At 36.1% G+C, this 27,989-nt stretch overlaps 2 protein-coding genes and 2 long non-coding RNA genes across 5 annotated transcripts in view; 3 read left to right on the plus strand and 1 right to left on the minus strand.

Moving 5' to 3' along the window:
* The window catches only part of LOC145732027 (uncharacterized), a 143,048-nt gene that overhangs the window by 90,120 nt on the left and 24,939 nt on the right, over nucleotides 1–27,989 (plus strand). The window lies entirely within an intron of this gene.
* LOC145731906 (uncharacterized) lies at nucleotides 10,913–12,412 on the plus strand. The gene is made up of 6 exons (XM_081983899.1): nucleotides 10,913–10,988; nucleotides 11,048–11,164; nucleotides 11,229–11,342; nucleotides 11,430–11,659; nucleotides 11,718–11,877; nucleotides 12,178–12,412. Exons 1-6 carry the CDS (start codon nucleotides 10,913–10,915, stop codon nucleotides 12,285–12,287), a joined length of 807 nt encoding a protein of 268 aa, XP_081840025.1. The 3' UTR covers nucleotides 12,288–12,412.
* On the minus strand, nucleotides 13,336–20,312 carry LOC145731567 (uncharacterized). The gene is made up of 3 exons (XR_014178828.1): nucleotides 19,047–20,312; nucleotides 18,707–18,909; nucleotides 13,336–14,239 (listed from the first exon to the last, which is right to left on the minus strand). It is a non-coding gene; the product is annotated as an uncharacterized LOC145731567 (long non-coding RNA).
* Nucleotides 25,796–27,360, plus strand: LOC145731859 (uncharacterized). The gene is made up of 4 exons (XR_014178895.1): nucleotides 25,796–26,071; nucleotides 26,131–26,253; nucleotides 26,325–26,427; nucleotides 26,838–27,360. It is a non-coding gene; the product is annotated as an uncharacterized LOC145731859 (long non-coding RNA).

The following is a 27,989-nucleotide window of genomic DNA, read 5'->3' on the forward strand; positions in this document are numbered from 1 at the left end:
TAAAAGAAGAGGGTAGCGAATATATCCCTACTCATACGCTCCAACATTGCTGTATGAAATTGAAAGATTGGGCAATACGAAATAAAATAAGTAAGGTGGCTATACCTAGATTGACATCCGCAAACAGCGAGTCAGATTGGGAGAAGCTTAAAGACTTGCTGTATGAGACTTTCAAGGAAACAAGTGTGACGGTGCTGGTTTCAAAAAATAGAGAACCCCGACCAAGAAACCAGCTCCTGGAACACCCTGCCGAACTACATAGAAAACGATGACCGCTTGATAATTAAGTTGAAAGCAAAGGAAGATTACACTCTGAAGCCAGGAGAGAAAAAATCCATCAAAACTGAACCAGAAATACCCTTATCTACAGAAATGTTGTTATTACAAAATGAGGGATGGCTAGTACGCAACAACCTACTATGCAACCTAGAAAGAGCCGAAAACTCTATATCATTGACCCTCGAGAACATAGGGCCAACTAGAAGGGTTATTTACAAAGACACAACGGTGGCACGGCTAGAAGAGCCCAGTGGTTTGAGCACCACAGCACTCTTTACAACACAGAGAATAGACGATGAAGTGGTGACATTAGAAGACCACATTAGGGATAAGCAGTTCAAAAGGGAACTAGAGAGTCTACTGGTTGAATATGAGGATGTGTTTTGCAAGTCACCAAAATATATGGGCAAAACACAACTTATAGAGCACAAAATAGAAGTGACAGAAGATAAACCAGTAAAATGCCGCCCTTATAGAGTCTCACAATCCGAGCGAGAAATCATTGACACACAAATAAAAGAAATGCTCAATTGCGGAGTAATAAGACCATGCCACTCGCCGTGGGCAAGCCCCGTTGTACTGGTGAAAAAGAAAGATGGCACCACGAGGTTCTGCGTGGATTACAAAAGAACTATAAACCCGGTCACCAAAAAGTCGTGTTACCCGATACCACAAATCGATAACATTCTCACATACATGGGAAATGCCAAGTATTTTACAACTTTGGACATGTTCTCGGGTTACTGGCAGATTCCTATAGAAGAGTCGTCCAAACAATACACAGCTTTCACGGCACAGGGACATGGATCATACGAATTCAACGTGTTAAGCTTTGGTCTATGCAATGCACCAGCAACCTTCCAACAACTTGCAGATAAGATATTTAGGGACTTAAAGTGGAAGGACATACTAATATATCTAGATGATATTATTATTTATTCAGAAAACTTAGAGGAACACTTAGCAAAATTATAAAAAGTGTTCCAGAAAATGAGAGAAGCCAATCTGACCTTAAAACCGAGTAAATGCGAATATTTACAGGAAAAGATAAGGATTTTGGGCTACACAGTAAGCAAAGAAGGAATAAGCCCAGAGGAAGAAAAACTTGCAGGGATTAAGCAATTCCCCACACCAAAGAAAACAAAGGACCTACAAAGCTTTTTGGGATTATGCAATTTTTATAGGAAATTTATAAAGGACTACGCGGTATTGGCAAGGCCCTTACATGAGGCCACAAAAAAGAACAAATTCTGCTGGGGTGAAGATCAGGTGAAAGCATTTGAGCTGCTGAAAGAAAAACTTACGTCATCCCCAGTATTAAAACATTATAATCCTAATGTGGGATGTACAATGCACACGGACGCCTGTATAGACGGGATAGGGGCAATTCTGCTCCAAGAAGGCAGTGACGGTCAAGACCACCCGATAGCCTATATAAGCCGGGCCTTGTCAAAAGCTGAGAAGAACTATTCGATCAGCGAGCTGGAGCTATTAGCAGCAGTCTGGGGGATGACCTACCTAAGGCATCTAATCTATGGACACCCTGTAAAAATCGTAACAGATCATCACGCATTATGTTGGATTCACAATGTGAAAGATCACTCAAGAAGATTAGCACGTTGGGCTCTCAAGTTGGCAGAATTTGACTACACGGTAGTCTACAAAAAGGGCAGTAAGCACCAAGATGCGGACTGTCTATCACGAAACCCGGTAGCAGGGTGGAGCAAAGTCGAATTAGATGAATTAGACGATATACCCACTTTTACGATATCAACGTTAGACATAGGAGAATTGCAGAATAAAGATAAGGACATACTAGAATTAAAATCAGCAATAAGCAACCCCGAATCAACAAACGTCGACGCACTGACACGACGGAAAATAAAGAATTTTAGGCTGAGGGAGGACGTTCTGTATTGAGCAACACAAACGAAGGAAGGACTGGAACACGCACTCGTGATACCCCGGTCACTTAGGGAGGAAATTTTGTGGGAAGCTCACAACGCTCCTACCAGCGGACATATGGGGGTAACAAAAACCATAAGTAGACTTACTCCCAAATATTATTGGGATTCTATGACTAAGGACGTCAGGAATTACATTAAAGGATGTAGGGACTGCCAAGCAAGGAAAGGGCCAACAAACGATAAGCCATTAGGGTTACTCCAGCCAATAAAAGTGGGCAAAGTATTTGATAAGGTAGGAATAGACCTACTGGGACCATTCCGGAGGAGTAACCAAGGCAAGACAACGATAGTGGTGGTAACAGACTACGCGTCAAGATACGCCATCACAGCGGCCCTGCCTAACGGGAAGGCAGGACCTGTGGCAAAGTTCCTATTAGAACGTGTAATACTAATTCACGGCGTTCCTAGAAGCATCCTCAGCGATAGAGGCAAGGTATTCCAATCCGAACTAGTGCAGGAACTACAACAGATTATGGGTCTGAAAAGCACTTTTACAACGGCATACCACCCCTCGTGCAACGGCCTAACTGAACGCTAAATACTGCAACACAGAGCAGACAGATTGGTGCACGTATCTGCCTTTCGTGACATTTGCATACAATACGGCCAAACAAGAGACGACACGTTTTAGCCCATTTCAACTAATATTCGCGAGGCATCCCACACTCCCACTGGACGCCACCCTTTTAGAAACTGAGGACGAATCAAACACGAACGAATTACGAGAGAAGGCTTTACTGTTAAGGGCAATTGCTGCGGATAATATCCACAAAAAACAAGAGAAGGACAAGGACATTTATGATAAATACCACAGAAATGGTGAATTTGAGGTAGGAGATAGGGTGAAAATATTTATCCCAATCAGGAAGGTGGGAAAAAGTGAGAAATTGCTGCTACGATGGTTCGGTCCCTACAGAATAACAAAAAAACTCAGTGAGGTTAATTACGAAGTAAAACAGGAAAAAGGAAAGAAAACGGATATAGTACACATAGGGAGGATTTTACCATTCTATGATGAATGGACATTGGGGGACATATCCGATGTAGATTCAGACGTAGAATGCAGGGAAGAGGAACAATGACTAGCACGAGTCGGTCGGCCTACATGGAACAGAGACAGTAATAAAAACAATTTTTGTAGGCCCGGCACGGCGGATACCCAACATGTGGAAGTATCAGCTGGAGCAACGTGGAAAACACTACCGGAAACGATACTTTATGAGGGCACTATTCCATTGACATACGTTATCCCCTGGTTAGAACCTGAACTAAGCCCGGAACCAGGGTTCAGACGTGTAGATAATTGCGGGAGCAATGACCAACAGTTATACTGCAGGGCCAAAAAACACTTGGAAGAGTTAGAAAAGGCAATAGATATAGAGATGGACAAGTACAAAGCAGCTTGGTACCAGGAGTGGACAGAGTCTGGGAAGACAAAACGTCAGAAACGAACGTTCTCACTAGGATTCATTGCGGACGGGCTTAATTACTGCTGCGGGGTAGCAACCCAGGAAAAACTTGATTCAATGTCCATGGAAGAGGGTAAACTGGAAGCACATATAAATGCCCTACATGGTACTATGAGTAATACGCTGAAATTAATCAGCACACGTTCTGAAGAACAGAAACGCTGCCAGGAAGAAACCAACATGGCAATCAAGACTACAGAAAACAGGGTGCACATATTAGAGGAATTCCTAAACGAGGTTCGGAAAAGGGAAACAGCAGGAAGGGAATTAGCGACAGGGTCTCTAGAGGCAAACATACAAGCAAATCTAGGGATGGCTAGGAAAATGATCTTACTAATTAGGAGAATGCGGAGCCAATCCGCAATACAAGAATGTAGACATAAACATATACCACTGTCACTAATTCAACCTGAGACGTTAAGGAGCGATCTAAATAAAATAAAAAACGAAATAGGGAAAGACAACGTCGATTTGGCTATATCCAGCTTGGCATCATACTTCCGTATACCAATAAGCGAGTGCACCTTCTCCGGGGAACAGCTGGTGGTACACGTCAAGGTACCAACAGTAACAAGAAACCATCAGTGGCAGCTATTCCAACTCCAGACAAACCCATTCGCATGGCAGGGTCAGACATGCACATTAAAGCACTCTCCACTGATGATGGCCGTAGCTAATAACCAGGGAACCACGGTCCTAAAAGAAATCACAGGCATTGCACTACACGAATGCAAACCATTTCAAGATAGGTTGTGCTACTTACCAAGGTTCTCGGGCGACCAAACGCAAGGCCCTTCGTGCGCTCGAAAACTGTTTCATGGATCCACAGTGGAAGACATAGCGGAACATTGCCCCATGCATTGCCACCAGTCGAACCTAATGATCATATCAGAAACAGGGTCCGAAGAATTCCTCATCACGCACCAAAAAACTAACACGACAATCAGCTGCCCTAAAAGCACCACTAAACTCGGGGAGGAAATGTTAAGACTACCAGGAGCATTAAAAATCAACTTACCATGCAAATGCCAGCCAATATTAGTAGACAAGGACATTGTCATCCAAAAACGATTTCCTTGCAAAGACGAAGAAAATCCAGCTTCCATACGGCACATACTACCAGCTGCATGGACTAACCTAAAAACATTCGTGTTAAAACCATCAGATAACCAGGCATTTTTACCTACCTTCCATAACCTATCAGAATGCCTAAACAGTAACTGGACCACAAACCTGCCACATTTCAACCTAACCTAACCTAACCTCAGAAAAAGAAGTAAGGTTAAACATGGACATTGAATGGGAAAAACAGGAACACCTCGCCCACGTGGAAATACACCAGGGCAACCACTCCTTCATGTTCACGTGGAACATAGTCCTATCAATAGCGGTAATTTACTTACTATTACGGAGACCAACATTACTCGCATTAGCACAGACAGCCCACACGGAAAACGGAGCCCCCCAAGCATCCGAAGGGGGCACGCGGGAGTACTGGCTGGGCGTGACAACGTGGCTAATCGGAGGACTAATAATCGGCGTTATATTATACGGTTTGCTGAAACACTACCTTACCTCCCGTAAAAAACACAAATCACCCCGTCAGAAGACCAAAACTGAAGGCCTAAGGCAGAAAAGCCAGGAAAATTTAGAGATATCAGGTATGGCGGCAGAAGGACGCCATCAGGTACCAAGAACCTTCATGTTGAAAATAGACGAGTCGACAGAATTAGGAAAGACATTGACCGAAGGTGTGGCTCTTCAACTAGAGCGACAGCTGACAGAAAACGCGCGCACAGTAGACGAGCAATAAGCCAGGTCACACAAATTTGACATAGAACAAGAAAACAACTAGATAGGATAAAGATATATTTAGGACTAGAGATAAAAAACAGTAAATACTAATAATATATGTGTAAAACAGGTCGCCGAAGGCGAGGGGTAAAGGTGATCAGGCAGATCTGACCACAAAAAGACCCCTCGCGGAGCAGGACATGCGTGTCCGGGTAGCTGGGGGGCCAATCACCGAACTGCACTTTGAAGATGTACACCTCCGGTGCAACTCCCTTAAAAAGAAAAAACGATGATGAAATGGCAGGAAACGATTGGCAGCCCCAAACTGGCTCCTAGAACAACATACTTGGGACAAATCAGGACGGACGGAATGCAGGAGACGCAGCACCCGGGACCGCAACCGCCGTCGACCGCAGGGGAAGCCTTGAAAACACGGGGCTAAAAGAAGAAAGAGAAGAAGGAAAAAAAAGAGAAAAATAAGAAAAGCGGGAAAAAGTAAACTTACCTGACTCCATTATTCTTGTTCTTACACTTCGGCGACCAGTTGAACAATAAAATAAGTTGTAAGGGTAACATTTTGCGTAAGTAGGGTGCAAACTCAGTATATTTCATAAATAAGCTTACATAGTCTAAACAATAAGTATAAACAATAAAACATAACTTACAAAACACTTATTTAAGCAGGTTGACCAAACCGTTACGCCCTCTCCCGCAAGGACAGCACAACCTAGGAACCCACGAAACGAGCGACCATCAAGCGCACCTCGAAGATGACAAGGAAAGTCAACAGAGGGCGCCACAACCCGCGAACTGAGTAACGGGTGCTCTGGCGCACAGGAAGACAAGCCAACGCGGGACAAGGCCGCCCTCCACGAAGGAATGACAGATTCCAGGAAAACCGCGGAGGGGACAACAAGAGGGGCATAGTAAACTGGAATTAAGAAGGGTCACACATTGTCAATAAAGCCATGCGGCACGTAGGTTATATAGTTAAGTTAGGGTTAAGTGTCCGGGGCGAACACTCTTCAGAGGGGGGAGATGTCACGAATAACATAAAGTGCACTATGTTCCGTTACCTAGTCGGGCCCCGGTCTCCCCTAGTGCACTGTCTGAATCAGCAAGACCGGCAAATTGGGGTCACGATGTGGGTATTTAATCAGCGTCTCAAGCCATGGAAGATCACTGGTCTCTGGGTCGGTCTATCGAGCATCAGTCCGAACTTTCTAGTGCCCGGACGGCTCGATACCTTCTTGGAATCCAGGCTGAAAAGACGAGAGTTCTTACGCAACCCTGAGGTGACCGTCCGAACTCTTGAACCTATCAGTACTTGAAGTAAGTCCTTTGGGCGTGTCGGTCAAAGGGGTTCCCAGCTCGTATCGAGAGGGTTTCGCTTGGCGACACTTCAAGAGGGCTTGCAGGGCCTTAAGTAAATCCTTTGGGCGTGCCGGACATAGGGGACCCAGCTCGTATCGAGAGGGTACCGCTTGGCGGCACTTCAGAAGGCCTTACGCCCATTCCCCCACACCCACGCATCGACACACCCCCTCTCAGAAAGTGTTCCATGCGCGTCCCGCCAGCGGCGGTGCTAGCGGCCCTCCTAGTCTGGGGGTAAGATCTATTTAGTGTAATCGAAGTAATAAATAAAGACCACATACTTGAGCTACGATTGTTGTTTCTCTTCCTACGCCACCCCCAAAACGTGACAATATTACAAATAAGAGAACAGATACTCAGTTCCGAAGGCAGGAGAATACAGATCATCATATTGGCAAGACTATTTTAGAAAATAATCCTGATTTAGACATGATACATAGTTTCCCACTTAACTATATGCATTTAATCTGCTTAGGTGTGATGAAAAAAATACTGCTTCTTCTTTGTTTTGGAAAACCTGCTACTAAAATGTCATCTTTTAAGATATCCTTAATTTCAAAGGCTTTAATTTCATTATCAAAAGATGTACCAAGAGTTCAATAGAAAGCCCAGAAGTTTGAATGAACTGAAACGTTGGAAAGCCACTGAGTTTCGACAAATACTTCTTTATACTGGATCAATAGTATTAAAAGCTCATTTAAGTAAAGATCAGTATAAAAATTTCTTATGTTTACATGTTGCAGTGAGAATACTTTCAAACTAGATACAATCATTTATTAGATTATTGTGAAGATCTGTTACGCTACTTTGTTAAAACTTTTCAAATTTTGTATGGAGTTGAAAACACTTCTCATGTTCACAACTTGCTACACATTACAGATGATGTAAGATACCATGGACCTTTAAATAATTTCAGTAGTTTTCCTTTTGAAAATTTTTTGCAAGAAATTTTGAAATCTCTAAGAAAAAATGAGAAGCCTTTACAGCAAATTGTAAAACGACATTCAGAAAGAATTCAGGTTTATAAAATTCATAAAACTTTTCCTTTATTTGAGAATCCTCATTTAAATGGGCCAATTCTAAATACAGATAAACTCTATGAACAATTTAAGTCAATAACCTATTCTACATTTCGTTTAAAAACATCTCCTCCAGATAATTGTTGCATTTTACAAAATAAAGATATTGTAGTTATATCAAACATCATAAAATCATCTGAAGGATATGGTTTTATTTGTCAGAGATACATTTCCAAAGATTTGTTTTATGACAGTCCTTGCCCTTCTTCGGAAATAGATATCTTCAAAAGTAAAGAAAGATTTTTGGGTCCATTGGAAGAATTAAATGGTGATGATGTTTACTGCAAATCCATAAAATTTCATTTTGAAAATGATATCATACTCTTGCCTTTGTTACATTAACGTATTTCTTAAATCAAATTTAAAATCTGTATTTGTAATGAGTTGAGAGGTTGGCATGTATGCTAAATCATATTATTTTGCTTCGGAAGTTATGAATAATGTTAAGTCAGCTAAAATTATGTATGGTGCTAAATAGGCCTATTGCTTTTGTCAAACTGTTAATTTTGTTAGTATTATTACCAAATCCTGTCGTAATTCTTTTCTTTAACATGTCAAAAAATGTAAATTTTTAATATGTGTTTTAAAAATAATGCCTAGTTCATCCAATCAAAAAAATAAAATAAAATGGAGTGTACTTGGACTGTGGTGCAATTTATGGAAGATGGCTCAGTTGATGCAGTCCCATCTTCGTGGATTATAGACAATGTATGCCATTGGCCACCCTATCCATCACAAAAACTACAAAACGCATTGAAAAAGGCTGAAGATGTGAACACTTGTTGGCCTACACATACCGTAAAAATTTTTCGAAATTCAACTTTTGGTAAATATACAGGGTGTCCGGAAAATACGTGTACAACGTTTGACGACAGACTCCTGACGTCAAAATATGTCGATCTAAGCCGACTTAGTTATATCCAAAATTGTCTCGTTTAGCCGGTAGAGGGCGTCAAAAATTTGTAAAAATATTGGTTTTTTACGGCGTTATGACAACCCAGATATTTTTGTCGAGTGACCGGAAGTATTTTGAAGCTATTTTACCTCTTTAATATTTTCCGTTGGATGAGCTGTTTCGCCAGAAAAAAAATATTTACAATATTTAGTATTAATAGTAATAATATTAAAAATACCTGTAACAATAATTTTTTAAGTGACCTAGTTGCCATGGCATTTAATAAATTTGACAATTATTGACAAATTGTCACCAGTCTATGAAATTTACTCAAGTATACGATCAACATTCTTGAATTACAAGTTCATTTTACCATTAAAAATGGACAATTATACAAACTCTGAGAAGGTTGACATGCTCCTGGTATACGGGTTTTGTCAAGGAAATGGGCGTCAGAGTGTTAGGGTTTACATGGAGAGGTTTCCTAACCGTCGAATACCAAACCACCAAACATTTGCCAATATCGAGCGTCATCTTCGAGAAACGGGCAGGTTTGAGAAAAACTTTGAAGGCAGGGGTCGTATGCGAACAACTCGAACTGTGGAAACAGAAGAGAACATTCTGGAAAGAGTCGAAGAAGAACCAAGTACCAGTACCCGTCGCTTAGAACGTGAGTTACATGTTCCTAAAACGATTATGAGGTTTTAAAAGAACAGTTATTACATCCTTATCACGTGCAAAAAGTCCAGGAACTTTTACCGACTGATCCCCCCATGCGGCTTACATTTTGTCAAATTATTAGAAACAAAAGAATCCGTGATCCAAATTTTTGTAGAACAATTATGTTTACTGACGAGGCGTGCTTTACAAGATCTGGAGTAACCAATCTGCACAACGAACATATTTATTCCGATGAAAATCCACATGCCATTAAAGTTGCACATCATCAGCATCAATTTAAATTAAATATTTGGGCAGGTATTATTGATCGCTACCTTATTGGTCCCATTGTTATTCCAGACAGGTTAGATGGAAATATTTATTTAAATTTTTTGCAAGACACATTACCAATTCTTCTGGAAAATTTGCCAATTTTACTTCGGAGGCAAATGTGGTATATGCATGATGGTGCCCCGCCCCATTTTTCCGTTGCCGTTCGGCAATACTTACATCATCAATATCCCAACCGATGGATTGGAAGGGGCAATGATGCACCAGTAAAATGGCCACCACGTTCTCCTGAGTTAAATATGTGTGACTTCTTTTTGTGGGGAGCTATTAAAACAGAAGTTTACAATACTCCTGTAAACACACGTGATGATTTATTGCAGCGGATTTTAAATGCAGGCAACCATTTTAATAACCCCGAGACATTAGATAGGGTACAATTTCATTTCTTAAAGAGTATTGATAAGTGTATTCAGCAAGATGGCGGTCATTTTACACATTTGCTTAAGTAATGTTTTTGGTTTACTTAGTTTCTTACAATAAATAATTTCAACTTTATTATACCTACTTTGATGTATGCAGGTAATTGTAATTTTTTTTTTTCTGGCGAAACAGCTCATCCACCGGGAAATATTAAAGAGGTAAAATAGCTTCAAAATACTTCCGGTCACTCGACAAAAATATCTGGGTTGTCATAACGCCGTTCATATAAAAAATGAGGAGAAATGTTGACGTATTATATCACTTTTATAACACTTCCACTTATTTACAGCCGGTGACTATACTACTAGAAAACGTCATTTTATAGTATTAGTCTACATACTAAAATTCATTAAAATCCATTAGCAGGTTTTCACGTAATTTAGTAAAAAACCAATATTTTTACAAATTTTTGACGCCCTCTACCGGCTAAACGAGACAATTTTGGATATAACTAAGTCGGCTTAGATCGACATATTTTGACGTCAGGAGTCTGTCGTCAAACGTTGTACACGTATTTTCCGGACACCCTGTATATTATTATTGTTTTCTTAACTAAACATAACTCACATTTGAAATGGTTACACTTTTTTAGATAACTATATAAAAGCCAGAAGTAAAGCCAAAATGGCTGAGGAAACGAGTGACTTAGCGTCGGATATCGAAAATCTAACTAGACGTAAACGAAGAAAAATAATGTCAAGTAGTGATGATGACTCAGAGGACCAATCTATTTTATGTGAATCACCTAAGTTACCTAAGGCAAAGAAGGTATTTATTGTTTATTCGTACTTTGCCATTTCTACTATTTTGTGATTTTTTTAGTTAGCAATACTTGTGAAGAACGTGGTAGTGTGCACCAATCTCCTTCAACCACTGGTAATAATATTGTGTAGTTAAAAGGTCTTACTATTATTAACTAATTTTCAAACATTATGTTTAGGTTTTACTACTCCAGTTACCCATCAAGTAACCATAAGAGAAAACAGTTCATCTGTTACTATTCAAGACAATCAAACCCCTTCAAGGACTGCTGCTCCAAACTGCTGCAGTGATAGTGAGTATATACCAAGTATGATTTTGAACAAAATTTATACTGCTTCTAAAACTTGAACACAAGTATAATTTTTTAAAAATATTTTAGGAGGAAATTTTAAGTCTGTATTACTACAACTACAGGTATTGAGAGGATTACTTCTAGACACACTTAGTGAAGTTCGAGATCTAAAAGAGAAAGTAACAAAACAGAGAGTAGGAGAATGCAAACCAGAATGTGAGAGCTTTCTTGAGAAAAATGAATTTCCAATTAATTCAGATGAAGATTTCAAAAATTTAGAACTTCTTCTTGTGAGTGAATCTGAATTTATGAATGGAGTAAGTAAACATATACCTTCATCATTAAATAGTTTTCAATAAACCGTCGCGTTTTCAGATCAAACGTTTGTCCAAAATTGGAGGAAGCAATACTTACGATTTTGTGAAGCGAATTCTACAACTAATTCTCAGTAACGAATTTGCCTTGAAGTACAGTTGGCTGGGAAGGAAAGGAAATCGTTGTTTTAAGGACACCCAATTAGCAAAGTTAATCATAAGTAAGTACAAAAGTCATCACCTTCTATCTAAAGTTAGCAATTGTTTTTGAAGTATTAAATTAACATGTAACTAAATAGTAACACTTTCAACTACCAAAAACAAAAAGATCTTAATAACAGCAATTAATAGAACCTGAAACAAAACTTAAAATTATTATTCCTTTTGACATTTCCTTGTATTAAATCATATATATATACATATGAGTATACATATAATACATACACATACTTATGGGGGACAAATTTTGTATATATTGATTGAAATGAATTTTATATATATATGCTATTGATTTCTTTTAGAATCAGCTGAAGCTGCTAATATAAGTACTTCTGAAAAGGAGACAGAAAAATCTATTCAGCTCTGGCTGAGGAGGGCTTCGGATAGAAGAGGACAGGGGCAAAAGGATTAAAAATTAGAGGACATTTAGTGCAAAACAATTAGTTTAGTTTAGGGTATATGTTTTAGTTATATTTTTCTGTACGTTGTGTCTTATTTTATCATAAATTAAATGTTATTTCATGGCTCTACGTTTTATTATTTAGTATTTAATTGGAAAAATTAAGCCGAGATCCTAAAGTTGACTTAATTCAGATGTATTAAAGACGTTGTAGTTCACGACGTCTTTACGATGTCTCAACTAAAGACGTCTTCAGTCGTTGTAATTTGTAACATCCGACGTCTTAGAGACGTCTTAAAGATTCCGATCCGGTATAGGCAGTCACCTATAAGACGTCTAGTTAGTCTGGATCAGACATCTTAGAGACATATTTTCAACGTCATTGTGCTGTCTGGGAACCTTGTGAGAGTCGTTTCTATTCGCACCAAAAATGGTACGGTTCGCCGCTCCGTCCAGCGGATTTGTCTACTTCCAATTGAGGATCTTGAAGATTGCGAAACCTCTATCAGGAATCCACCTGTTGAAATCCCAGGTAATTTCAAGGGGGGCGGTATGGATGATCCCTTGAGGAGTTAGTAAAGAGCCATCATGGTGAAAGGAAGAGCATCGAGTGTAGTGACAGTGACGTGACAAGTGACAAGACGTTTGACGGGCGAAAGGTGACAAAAGACGAAAACCCAGACGCGATTTTGGAGGAAAAAGAGATATAATTCATAATTCATGTTTTGAGAGACAACGTGGTTGAAAATTTATAAAAGAGAAAAGGTTGTTTTCAGTTTTAAAATAAAGTCGTTTTTTCTAATACAACAATTACGTCTGTTCTCATTTTTTATTTTATTACAAAGAAATACAGTCCACTCAATTACAGGCCTACAGTGCGGCCAAAATATATACATTTTTCGTTAAAAGTGAGAATAACTTTCAGGCATAGTGGTATTAAATTTGTACCTCTAAGGGATATGTTGTACAAACAAAATGAACAAGAAACATCTCGATCACAGATTTCAAAAAATCAGTGGTAAAATATGACATCAAACTGAAATTTTAGAAAAAGGCGTAGTTGCAAAGAAAAGAAGTTTTAATCAAGAGATTAATCGCAAGGAAGGTACAAAATAAAATATTTACCAAACTTAAGGTACGTTTTCTACTTATGCGGTGAGCTCTTTAGTAGATTAAGATTTTTACAGCCTCTGAAGATGAGCATCTATATGCTCGAAACATGTCAGGCGTTTTAACTTTCACTTCAGTTTTGAGGGTCTAATAAATACATTGTGGAGAAGGTTGCGTGTTTTTTCACCACTTTTACGATTTCACCTCCACTGCGAGTAACATGGACTACTACTTTACTCCGTAAAAATTTGAGTTTCAAAGTCCCAACCAATATCATCTGATCATGACTCAAGTCATGTGAAAAAGATTGATTTTATATTTATTTCTCAAAGATTGTTTCAAACACGTTCTAAGTTATGTATACACATTAAAAAACGCGGTTTTTTTAAAGTTCCAACAATAAACATTCTGGCTCGTTCTTAGAAAACACACGTGTTAAAAGGTTGATTCTTCGATATAAATCGGAACTGGGCAGATACAAAAAGTTAATTTTGCTGTAGGATGTTAATCAGTTGGAAAATAAATTGTACGTTTGATAGATATTGATGACTGATTGCTGGTCTGGTTCAATTCCAATGTCAACTTCTGCACAGTTACTCAGTTCGCCATGCGTAGATTGACATTTAAAGGAATGACAATTCTTTTAATACATCCCCATTTAGTCGGACATTAAATAAAATTTATGCGGCCAAATATTGTGGATGGGAAAAGGCTGCATATGGTATAACAGCAAATCGAAATAGCAAATAACTACACAACCCGCGCCCCAATCTTTAGTTTATTAGTAAAATAAATAAGAATTCCAGCGTTCCCCTGTACGACTTTTTATGCATCTCGGTTCACCGGGAGAATATCTGAAACAAAGAAAATAATATTACGACAAGAACATAAAAAACGTCAACGTGTTTTAACCTGAATAAAGAAGGTTTGAAAAGTTTGAAGCTGAATACCTAACAAAAAATTCAAAAACTTTTAATTACATCCAGAGATTTCCGAGAAAAACCGAAAAAGTCAAATTTCTATATGTGTTTACCACTTTGTTAATGATTATTTTGGAATTTACTCCGGATGTAATCAAAAATGTTTCAATTTTTTTTAACCAAATTAGTTAGCAATAAAATGCGCAACGTTGTCTCCATTTAACTAAAGCTCTATCAACAATAGTTTCTGAGATAGAAATGCTAATGCATCGAATTAGTAACACCCTGTATTTGTGCAGCAGCAATGTTTTTTTTAACAATCCAATACTTAATGAAGTTCAATTTTTTGATATTTTGTTTATTTGAGCTTACCACTTTCTATAAATATGGTCTCAGATGGAAAGCAGTGCGTACATTCTGTGAAAATAGATTTCTAGTTTCTACTGTTCAATGTAAAAAATAATATGAAAGGTTTTAAGTGCATATTGTGCAGCCCGAACACCCTACTGTGACGTCACGCGGCTTATCACTTTTAGGAAACAAATTCAGCTGATTAAGCCATCTTGCATCTGTTGTTATGTCAACTAAAGTTCGAATTTGTCACTTTGCTTTTGTTTTTATTTGCTACATTTTCATGTGAGAAAACATAACTTTTATGAAGAAATTGACTTAAACAAGGCTCAAATTACCCACCAAGAAGTACTACAAGTAAAACATTTTAAATTCTACACTTAATTCTTAAACTTTCACACTATACAGGGTGTCCCATAACTATATGACAATCTCTCGGGAGCATACAGGGGATGTCAAAATAATACGATTTGTTCATATAAACATTTTTCCTAAAGTCACTCCTAAGGGAGATATCGAGCCCCAAAGAGCTGCCTTCCAATTAACGTTTTTGACCGTAACTTCTGAACCACTTTGTATATTGTAATGATTTTTGGGTTTAATGTTTTATTGAAAGAGACCTTCTATTTGACATCCAAACCAGGTATCTCGTCTTAGCCGAAAGACAGAAACTAACTGCTACCTAAGACACAATTTGCTTAAACTTTGACAGCTGTCATTATTTTCAGCTGCAAACGCCATTAATGAATACTCTTGACATTTTTATCGAAAAATTGTACTCTTCTTTTATTTCGATAAAATAAACGGTTTTCGAGATAAATCGATTTTTCATTGAACTGCTTAAAACACAATATTATTAAAAATATTCGTTAAACTAGTTTTTTTATGCAAATTAGTATTCAAAATTTATGTGTAGAATCACGAAAGATATGGAAGAATACTCTTTAATTGAATAAGCATTTAATTATTTAATTTTTCACCTCTGCCAACCCCAACTGTCCCTATCAGCTTTCATGCTTTTTCGTTTCGTTCTACATTAATTTCGCTTTCCATGTGTATTTTAAACAAAAAACGAAATTGATTTTTAATAACGTTGTGGTTTAAGCAGTTCAATGAAAAATCGATTGATCTCGAAAACCGTTCATTTTATCGATATAAAAGAAGAGTACGATTTTTCGATAAAAATGTCAAGAGTATCTATTAATGGTGTTTGCAGGTGAAAATAATGACAGCTGTCACAGTTTAAGCAAATTGTGTCTTAGGTACCAGTTAGTTCATGTCTTTCTGCTAAGACGAGATACCTCGTTTTGATGTCAAATAGAAGGTCTCTTTCGATAAAACATTAAACCCAAAAACTATTACAATATACAAAGTGGTTCAAAAGTTACGGCCAAAAACGTTAACTGGAAGGCAGTTCTTTGGGGCTCGATATCTCCCTTAGGAGTGACTTTAGGAAAAATGTTTATATGACCAAATCGTATTATTTTGACCTCCCCTGTATGCTCCCGAGAGATTGTCATATAGTTATGGGACACCCTGTATAGTGTAAAAGTTTAAGAATTAAGTGTAGAATTTAAAATGTTTTAAAAAATTTGGTTCTATTTAAAAATACCCATATTGTATCTGCCACAAATTTATGATCCACCCTGCATAGCCAAAACAAAAAGAAAACATTTATAATTTTTGTTTTAAAAAAAATTGTCTAGCTTAAATTAAAACTGATATTATCACATAGCTTATAAAAAAACAAAGATTACAAAACGGTGCACCTTAGATGTAACAAGTCTTCCTGATCAATCGATCAATGAGTAAATTCAACAATATACAGGGTTACATTATAAACAAAGAAAATTTGGAACGTCACAGTTTTACAAGATACTTTTTGTAGCTACCCAAATAGTTTACTCTGATTAAAATAATCAAATCAACCTTAATGTTATTATAGAAGAGATATTATTTATAGAAAGGAAATAGCTTGAATAATGAAATTATCTAAAAATTCAGAAGGATTTGCTTGGTTTTAAAAACACTGGAACTACACAAAGGTGTTTGCTTTATAATCATAGTACTCATAAGATAGAAGATGTCTCATACAAGCGGTGTCTTGAGTTCATCATTTGTACTCACTGTAAAGTCATTTTGAAATTCATATGTTATCATAATGAGTAAATAATTTAATTTGATATGATTAAGCTGTTTCATCAACCTCGAATTCAAACATGTGAGTATCTGAAAAATAAATAACTAACAAAAAACATATTTTTTTAAAATAAATGAAAAGTACCATAAGAAACTCTCTTTTTCTAAGAAGCAATAAACCTTATTATTAAATTATATAAAACTAAATTATCTACTCATTATGACAACATATCAAATTCAATTGCTTATTTTTTAAAAAAATCTTAACATACCAAGTGCATAATACGAGTACACTAGGTATATTTTTTGACAAGTGTGACACATAATTAGTATCAGAAGGTCTGTGGCTACTAAAAAATGAAATAAAAAGTTGAGTTCCGTAATTGAATAATTGAAGTTGATGATGGTATCTAAAAAACGAAACGTCGGAGCTGAAAACTAAAACTATTTTCTTGAAGAGCATAAAAAAGTGCCTCCAGAAGGTGCCATTGATTAAAAAGGTAAAAAAATAAAATAGAAATTTAAATTAATAGAGTTTTCCGGTTTTTGTCGGATATCTCCGGATGTAATGAAACTTTTTCAAATTATTTAGCAATAAAATGCGCAACTTTGCCTCCATTTAACTAAAGCTCTATCAACTATACTTTCTGAGATACCAATGCTAATGCATCTATTTTGTAACACCTTGTATGTTTGATTTACAATCATGGTACTAGATAAGCAAATGTTGTATCATATAAGTAATTTCGTAGCCATCATTTGATCTGAAGAATTGACACTTATATGAATTAGATTATTACTGTTCCTTCAAACATGCATTTAGATAACACTACATACAGTGCTTTTGTAACATGCATACTGCCTAAGTTCAATAAAATTGCAATTGCAATTTGTACCACAATTGTCCTGTAAATATTGATAATTTGAAACCAATAATTTTCCAAGAAGTCAGTTTAACATCCCCAAAAATTATGTATGACATTTAAAAAAAAAATGTAAAAAGATAATAAACCCTCTTGGTTATTGTAACAGTCCATAAAGTTAATTTTGAACAGCTGATTTTAATTTTTTTCGATTTTTTGAAGTTAAAGTTGTGGGACCTATAATTTTGAAAAGTGTTTTTGACATGTGTTTCTGTTTAAAAACAATTGTATATCAGTATGGAGTATGTTGCATGAAATATGTTAAGAATTGTTTGTAGAATCCAAAACCTCCTATAAAAATAAGGTTCCAAGTGTTTTTGCAAAAAGTAAGGCCCACTTAATAGAACAAAATTTAGTTTAAGTATTAGTACTCACTGTAAAAATTGAAGGTGATTATAAATGATAAGTTTATGGAGGTTATTACATGACATATATAATATACTGACAACTCCCAGTACATAAATAGTAAATATCAAATAAAAAGTTGTAGCTTTAAGCGGGAACCCAAAACAAAAATGAAAAAGTTAATAAAATCATGTACCTAAAAACTATCACTTTTGTAATAACATTCATCTGTCAATGCCAGGTTAACCATACTGCAGGTGAGAAAAAGGCAAAAATATTTAATTTCAGTATTAGCCATAAAAAATGTTGGTTTTTAAGTGAATTCAGTTATTACTAATACTAAAAATTAAATTATTTTTTTTATAAACTTCTTGGGTCATAAGCATTGATTCTATTCTTAGTCCTAATATTAATACTATATCTAAAATTAAATTTTGTTTTATAAACTAGGCTTAAGTCCCTTCCATTTCATCAAATTTATGCAGTATGTACTTTACAAAGACATTGTATAATACATATTAACTCAATGTTGAGCAATGCCGTTTACTAAAGTGTATAATGATAATTATTAAACATAAAACAATTATGAAAACTGCATTGGTTTTTATTTGAATGTTAATTTCAGTAAAATCAATATACTGACCTTAAAACTTGCTTTTTTATTCACTGTTCTAATGTAAGTAGTTGAACCCATTGCACACAATTTCACTCTTCAACTTGATTAATTTGTTGCAATCTTCTTAGTGGGTAATTTGTTCTTCACTTAGGTCAATTTCTTCATAAAAGTTGTATTTTCTCATCCACATGGAAAATTAGTGAAGTATTCAGCATATACAGGATACAGATCTGTGAAATAGGACCAATTTGTTAGTTGAACCACCCTTAAAAAATTGTCAGACTAGAAAAGTTTTTAGTAATGTATACAAGTGATGCATCAGCAGAATTTATTCAGGTTAGGTATGAAATTGCCATTGTAATCTTACCTGGGCTATCACCATTGATAAATATACATTTACTTGAATTTAGTGAATAATCTTCCCCAAGTATTGGATTATTGTAATAAAAATACAATAATTATTTCAGCTGCATGTACATTCTTTTGACACAACACAAAAACAAAAACAAACAGCAGTGTGACAAGTTGGCATTTGACATCATCACAGATCCAAGATGGTCTATCAGCGGAACCTCTTTTCTCAATTCGATACGCCGGGTGACGTCACAGTGGATGCTCGGGTGCACAATATGCACTTAATACCCAAGGGATTACAGGCGTTGTCCGTGGTTTGGTATTACTATTTGATTCCCTCTTTTCATTAAAGTAGTCCATCTTCACAGAGTGGAGACATTACTTTCCTTCTGAGATAGTATCTATAAAAAGGGGTAAGTTCGACTAAACGAAATATCTAAAAATTTAGATTCATTAAGTATTGGATTTATTGTTTTAAAAGAACATTGCAGCAGCACAATATGTTTTCTTTACAATCATAGTACTTGATAGGCAGATGTTGTCTCATATAAGAGGTTTCTAGAACTAATATTTAAACTCACCACAAACTACTTTATTAAAAAATATGTACTATTTCTTAGCATGCTTTTAGATAAGGCTACATATACTCGTAAGACATATTAGCATTAGAGGTTCAGCAATGCAGTTTACTGAATCACCTAATGATGATATTGTTATATTGTGTTAAACATAAAAGAACACTGAAAACTGGAATGATTTTCACTTTTCAGTGAATGTTAATATTGGAGTTATAGTATTAATGTTAGTATGAATAAAAACAGTTAACTTAGCTTAAAACATGCTTTTATAATGTGGTGTTATGTTATAATGTTGGTAGTTAAAAACATTGCACCATGTTTCACCCTTCACCATTGTTTTTAGATTACTATAGTTATTCAACCTCGGGTTAGTACTGGAATTTCACTCTCAGGGGGCGCGTAATCCGCCGGTCTTTTACTATAAACCATAGAGAAACTAATAACTAAGAAGAGAGGTTAATCCCATAATATGTGGTTGTCACAGAGTTTAGCAGTAATCTGCGTTAACGATAGTGTCGGTAAAAAAGATCCCGCTTTTCTCCGCTTGACAATAGGCGGGCCTTTTAAACGTACCAATAAATTGTTTGGCTTTTCAAAACTGTATGACCTTCACGCAATTTGGATTGCACATGCAATTTGATTGTGTGCAGTTACCAACTATATAAAATAATTGTGTATGCACACAATTAAATTGCATATACAATAAAAATTGCTATTGCTGGATAAAATGGGCATTTTTAAAAAAGACGAACCACGTATACTTTCACAAATAATTCTAAATTTATTTTATATTATAAAGCTTCAGTGGTTGAAAAAATAACGAAGCACAAAATACCTATAATATTATTGAATGGCTAGCAACATTTCAAACTTTTATATCATTTGAAATGAATTCAGAGATCAATAAATAATCTTAAGGGGTATATTCAATAGTATAGAATGTGACACTTTATCAAAGGACTTTTGCAAAATCAGTGTAGATCACATCGACCTGGTATTTGTTATCTAAGTTTTCATCAATGTACTGGGTAATATTACACAGATTTGTAGTTGTAGATTTTTTGGCAAGAAATCCATGTTGATACACACTGATTCTGTTGTGTACAAAACTACAAACATATCTGCATATAATGGACTCAAATAACTTGGCAGGACATGATAGTAAGGAAATAGGCCTATAATTCTGCACATCAGATGTTTCTCCTTTTTTGAATATTGGACACACTTTGGTCTCCTTCCATTTTACTGGAAAATTATTTGTTTTAAGACATTTATTAAACAAAATTCTAAGCGGTTCTGCAAGAAAACCAACCATTCCTTTAAATATATAAGATGGTATGTTATCTGGTCCAGTGGCCTTATTTATTTTAAGTTTTTTTATAGCGTCACAGACATCCTCATTGTTGATATCGCTAATATATAGCACTTCAGGTGCCTCGTGCATATGAGAGCCATCTGGTATATCTGAATTTTCTTTTGTGTAGACTGAACTAAAGTATGCCGCAAATGCATTTGCTATAGATGTTCCATCAGTGTACTCAACGTTATCAAAGCACATCTTATTTGGTATATCAGGCGCCTCTTTTTTACTTTTTATGTACTGCCAGAATGACCGTGAATCCTCGCTAATGTCAGATTGTATTTTATTCAGATACTGTTTATGTGCTGCGCTAATATCCCTTTTAATTTGGGAGCGTAGTTGGGCATACTCATGGCGAATTTCGGGATTAAATATTTTCATGCTTTTAATTCTTAACTTTTCTTTTAATTTAATATTTTTGATAATGCTTTTGGTGAAGTATACAGGATATATTTTGGGACAAGGCTTGTTTTTGGGCACGCATATATCAAAAATATTATTTAGTTTTACATAAAAAATGTCGACAGCCAAATTGACATCTTTACAGGTTTCTAAATCGTTCCATTCTGTATTCTGAAACAACTGATACATGGCACAATAATCTGCTTTTCTAAAATTGTAATGACTGACATCGTAATGTACAAGAGGTTTGTCTTTAGTTTTATTGTTATTGAGTAAAACTTCTATCCTTAAAGGTGGATGATGTCGGTCTACTTCCACTAATCCATAAGAGCTCTCACATACATTACAATGATGTGTAGTTATGGCAATGTCTAATATATGATTATTAAAATTCGCTACTCGATTCACTTGTTGACAATCAAAAAAATTAATAAAATTTAGCAACATCTCCACATTATTGTCTGTGTAGTTATTTAAGTAATATTTATTTAAGCCAGCAATATTAAAGTCTCCAAGTATTATAAAATTATTTTGATAAAGAAATTCAAGACTTTCAATATATGAAAAAAAAGTATCTCTGTTATCAGCTGAACAACTAGGTGTAATATAAACAATTAATACATACATGAAACTAACGCTACTTGTGTATATCTTAATACCTACTAAGTCTATGTCTGGACACACATAATCTAATACCAGTAAAGTGCATTTAAAACATCGTTTTACCGCTATCAGTACACCCCCTCCACGTTTGCTGTCACTTCTATTTCGATTTTTATAAACTTGAAATTCTTTTGGGAACAATTCACTGTCATAGACACTATTTGATAACCAAGTTTCGGTCACAGCTATTGCATCATACTCATTTTCAGTTGAATGCACTGCATTATAAAAGTCTTTTGTTTTGCTATTTAGGCCGCGAACATTCTGGTACACAATTTGAAATGTTAAGTCAGAAACTTCAGTAGATACTAAATTTTCAGCAGTCAGTGAGTTTTCTGTTGGTCCTTTGTCTGCATCTAACATAAAAAAGTTGAGCTTGTGTAATTTGTGTGCTGCTGCATTCGCTTAATTCTTTGAATATAGATGGGACAATTTGGATCTCGAGCTGAGTGATTTCTGTTGGTTAGTTTGTAGCGCTTACAGTTAGGACAGTCATAGGTAGTTACCTCACATTTAGTGTAACTATGTGCTTTCCCACACTTATGACAGCACTCATTTGATGTGCAATACTTGGCAACATGACCAAATAAACAACATTTAAAGCACAATGCAACATTCGTGTATTCCTGGACATATGCTGGACAGAGGTCGAAAGTAAGGTTATTATTCCTAATCAACCATTTAAAAGTGTCAGGTGGTGTCTGAAATATCCAATTTTCTTTTGTTTTGTTTTTACAATCCCTTTTGGTGATAAACTTAAAATGGTTTGCTACATCGGAACCAAAAATTACTGTCATGTCTGGGTTTTCATTGACAAATTCCTTAATAAAAAATTCCGGTGTATACCCTTTTAAATTGGACACATCAAAACTCCGACTCGATCATCTAAATTCGGAAGAAAAATATCACATTGTAAAATTATGCAAAGAGTATTCTGATATTTTTTATGACGAGAATTCAACCTTAACATTCACCAATAAGATTAAACGCTCTATTAAAACAACGGACGAGTTACCGGTTTACACAAAAACATACCGATACCCTTTTGTTCACAGACAGGAAGTCAATAACCAAATAAAGAACATGTTAGATCAAAAGATCATTAGGCCTTCGGATTCGCCTTGGTCATCACCAATTGGGTGGTACCAAAGAAGTTGGATGCTACCGGAAAGCAAAAATGGCGAGTGGTTATTGATTAAGTTGAAATGAAAAGACGATTGACAAAAAATATCCCTTAGCACAAATTACTGATATTTTAGACAAGCTTGGCAAATGTCAATATTTCTGAACAATTGATCTTGCGTCTGGTTTCCAGCAGATCGAAATGGAAGGAAGTGATATTCAAAAAACCGCGTTCAATACAGAAAATGGGCATTATGAGTTTTTGAGAAAGCCCTTTGGGTTAAAAAAACGCGCCCGCAACCTTTCAGCAAATCATGGATTCCATACTGCGTGGTATACAAAATGAAAAGGGTCTTGTGTATCTTGACGATATAATTGTACTTTCAACATCCTTGCAAGAACACATAGAAAATCTCAAGCTCGTTTTCCAGAGATTAAGAGACTCAAATTTCAAAATTCAACTCGATAAAAGCGAGTTTTTAAGACGTGGAGTTGCTTTCTTAGGTCATATAGTAACACCATCGGGAGTAAAACCAAATCCGGCTAAAATTAAAGCATTAAAGAATTTTCCTATTCCTAAAACAACGAAAAGGTTTCTTAGGACTTTTGGGTTACTATCGGCGTTTCATTAACAATATCGCAAAATTAACTAAACCACTAACTAAATGTTTAAAGAAGGGTGCTACCATCGAGCACAATAATGAATTCGTAACTTGTTTTGAACCTTGTAAAAATGTATTAATTAATGAACCCATCTTGCAATAACCGGAATCATTGACAAATAAGTCTTTGGATGATCAAATGTCCTTCAATATCATGGGGGCTCACCTTTGGTCCTTCTCTTTGTTGGTCATCTACAACAATGATATTAAAAAAGTTTAATTTGTTCTTCTTCTTGCAGTGCCTATCCGGTTCGGATGCTGGAGACTAGCATGGCTATTCTGACTTTATTGGCTGCTGCACGGAACAGTTCAGTAGTGGTTAAGGCAAACCATTGTCTGAGGTTTTGAAGCCAAGAGTTTCTTCTCCGTGCTGATCCTTTATGGCCAAATATTTTGCCCTGAAGAATGAGCTGCAGCAGCCCATACCAATCTTCGTTTCGTGTTGTTTAATTTGTTATAAGTTATAGACCAAAGCAAGTAAATAAAAATAAATATAAAGTACCCATAATACCAGGTGTCCAAGAGCACCTTGGACATAGGAGATTAACATGGGAAAACGGTTTTGATTTTTTTGCGCCTGTACGGTTCACTTGATTGAAAAATCGTATTAATGAAAGTTGTAGTACCTGTCATGGACTAGTTTTCTGTATTTTTTTCAGATCTGTAACTTGAGCCTTTTCGTCATAAAACACGAACAAAAATGCGAAAATTTAAACTTTTTACCTGCACTGTATAAGCGGTTGTCGAGCAACCGTACCAGCAACAATGACCTGTTTACCCGTTGCTCGACAACTGCCTATACAGTGCAGGCCAAAAGTTTAAATTTTCTCATTTTTGTTCGTGTTTTACGACGAAAAGGCTCAAGTTACAGATCTAAAAAAATACAGAAAAATAGTCCGTGATAGGTACTACGACTTTCATTAATACGATTTTTCAATCAAATGAATCGTACAGGCGCAAAAAAATCAAAACCGTTTTCCCATGTTATTCTCCTATGTCCAGGGTGCTCTTGGACACCTGGTATATAAATTACTTGATAAATTTTAAAGTGAAGTGAATAGCGTGAAGTATAAATAAATAATATAGTAATTTTGAATTAGGAAGACAACTGACTTGAAAACTTAAGACTATTATTTCAGAAGAATCATTTATTACAAATTCTTCATTATTTATTAATTTTGGGTATTCCTGCATAGCGTCTCAGAATTTGCAATATGCTCTATAGGTCTATAGGTTTGGTATAGGCTTTTGATCAGTATTTTAATTTCAAAATAAGCATTGTCACATCTGATTATCACAGATTACGGTAACCTATTCAGCTAACTATCTTCAATAGCAAGTTACCGCTGTGGTCACGTGTGACTTCATTGTTTGTAACGTTCACTTTTTGGTACTACAAATTATCGGTTATTAGTTTCATTATTTCAGCTCAATTTAATATTTTTAATTCATTTTACATAGTGCACTCATCCATCTCAGTGTCATCTTATTCACGTTTGAATATTATTCATTGTGAGGTTAGGGATGTACCATCGGTGATTATCGATCGGTAAATGTCACTATTTCGTCATTTCCGGGGGCGTCACCCTTTGTAACAAACGTGGCTTAAATCTAGTAAACTAATAAGCACAGTTTCTAGATTTTGCTTTGATAATTCATTAATCAATTTTTCCTTTGCCGTGATATGAATTTTATAATTAAACTCGTGTTAGTACTGGTTTTGTATCTGTAAGTGGTGATGGCACATTGAGCACGTTATTGACACCCCTTGGCGGCCGATTTGAATTCATGTCAGTTTATTTCGAAACAGCTGACATAACCACCGTCAGTTTTGATTTTAATCCATCGATTTTCGCTGTTATTGATTAGTTTTCAGTTATTTATGAGTTGAGTGTACTAATACCTTTTTTTTATTGCTAGGTTCATAGTATTCTTTCACTGAGCTTGAGTGTTTGCGCAGCTCGTATGAGGTCGCATCAGTCGGTTTCCATCTCTCTTCTTCCGGCATCTTCATTTTCCTTGTCTAGTGTCCAGAAAGACGATTACGGCCATTACGATTTATCTAGTACCGGCTTTCAACAGTGTTTCTGAGCGCGGACCGTTTTCCCGATTTGGGGCTATTTCCGACCAGAAAATCACTGGGAATTCCGCTTCTTCCTTTGGTTGGTTGCGTTAGATGCGTTTGTTGCCTTTTGCGTGAAGCGGGTTTTCGTCACCTTAGGTGGATTTTTGCTGTTATTCAGAAAGCGTGGTAAGTGAACATGACCGCCATTTGGAACTATAGACATACTAGTTTTCTTTCCCCTTAAGCTGCTTAGAAATCGAATCCCTTGCTGACAATTTCTCATCGACACCGGCATTGGATCATTCCACATTTCACCTCCAAGATCTGAGGCTACGTACTTTCTTCCTGTGTTTTTTTTTATCAAACTGGTGAGTTGATTGAAAGACGGCCATTTTGTGACCGCATGGAACCTTCTAAATGTTCGGTTTCTTTTCTTCAGTCCACTGCAGATCGGTATTTGGAATCGGAAACCATCCGCCGAAATTCACCACCGTTTTGAGCGAATCATTTATCACCAGTGGCTAGAGAAGAGCCCTGTAAAGGTAACACATTTTCTCTTAACTAACTTGTTCATACCCGACTGTTGTGCTTAAAGGATGCTCTTTCTTGTATGTTAATGATAATAGTGCTGTAATACTCAATAAAGTTTGATTTGACAATTTAGCGGATAGCTTGAGAACCTTGCTTACTTGCATAATTTTGCCATATTGGTAGTTTCAGTAATTTAACTTTTAATTTGAGTTTTTAATAATTCTAACTGTAATTGCCTTGGAATTTTGACTGTCAATAGTTGATTGGATAATTAATTGAATTGGACTATGTATTATCTTTAATTGAAAAGGTGTTTTAAAGAAATGTTTTGTAATTAAGTACCTGGAAAGAGACTTGGCCAATAAATATTTTTTTTTATTAATATTGTTGAACAACCATTTAAACAGCTTTTCTTTCCTAGGGCTCTTTCTTTTACCGGGAATCATTTCCCTCGTGAATTATTTCCTTGAAATTGTATTCGTCCAGTTGGACGGTTGAAGCCTTTACAAGTTCAGCTAGTAGTAACATCGTCGCCTAAGACCATTTGTTGGAGTCGAGTAGAGTAAGACATAGGGAGTAAGATACGTAAATAAATCAAAACCTTTTGTGTGTATAATTGTTTGATTTGGGGTTACTGTGGCGTTGCTTACCTGATTGCTTTATTTTATTTTAAATTCAATTTCAGTTTAATTGCAATTTCAATTTAAAGTTATTTGAGTTGGAAGTAGGCAGAAATAGGTTCCAGAATCCATCTTGGGGCTTTCTGACTTAAGTTGTCTCTACAAGTCAGTGGCGCCATATAAATGACCTCCCCTACTCTCCGGGTTTCTGAGCTAGGGCACTAATTTGCCACTTCAAAGACAACCTATTCCTGTTGATCCAACTGATTATTTTTCTTTTCTTTTTTTTCTTAATTAAGTAACTTAATCTTTATCTTATTACAAAACGCATAAGACTCCACCACGGAGCGTGGCATGTTATAATTACAAATGCAAAGAAATACGCGTGGTTACCGATTGACGTAAATAGGTATGTTGTGGTTACTCCAAAGAAATAGCCCTTTTGCTGAGTATTGACTTACATGTGATTTTTATTGTTATGATTTGTGAACTTTTCGCACCTTTAGTTTGAATTCAAATTCATAAGTAATTTAACGAATTTACAAATTTATAGAGAATATTATAATGTTAGCAGCAATAGGGTTACGTTTTGTCAATAAATTGCAGCACAATTCATTTACATTTTTTGATGAAGTTTCAAACTCCTCTGATGAGGATGAGATAATAATTATTGTGTATAAAACACGGAAGCGTCACGATAAAGTTAATAGTTATTTAGGAGTGGTGATGAGGTATTCCGACAACGATGTTCAAGCTCATTTTCGCTTAACAAGGACCCTTGTTGAGGTAAAGGCTATTATTATATTCATAAACTAGGAATTTGTTTTGCTATTAGGACTTTTTAAAGAAAATGGATGGTTTGGTAGAAGTTAAAACCATGGACAGACCTGCTGTAAAACCGCTGCAGTGTTTTCTTTTGACATTGTGGCTTCTGGAAAACCAGGAGAGTTTCA

Source organism: Ips typographus, linkage group LG7, assembly GCF_016097725.1.
Source record: "Ips typographus isolate SLU linkage group LG7, UJ_Ityp_2.0, whole genome shotgun sequence".
Taxonomy (NCBI): Eukaryota; Metazoa; Arthropoda; class Insecta; order Coleoptera; family Curculionidae; genus Ips; species Ips typographus.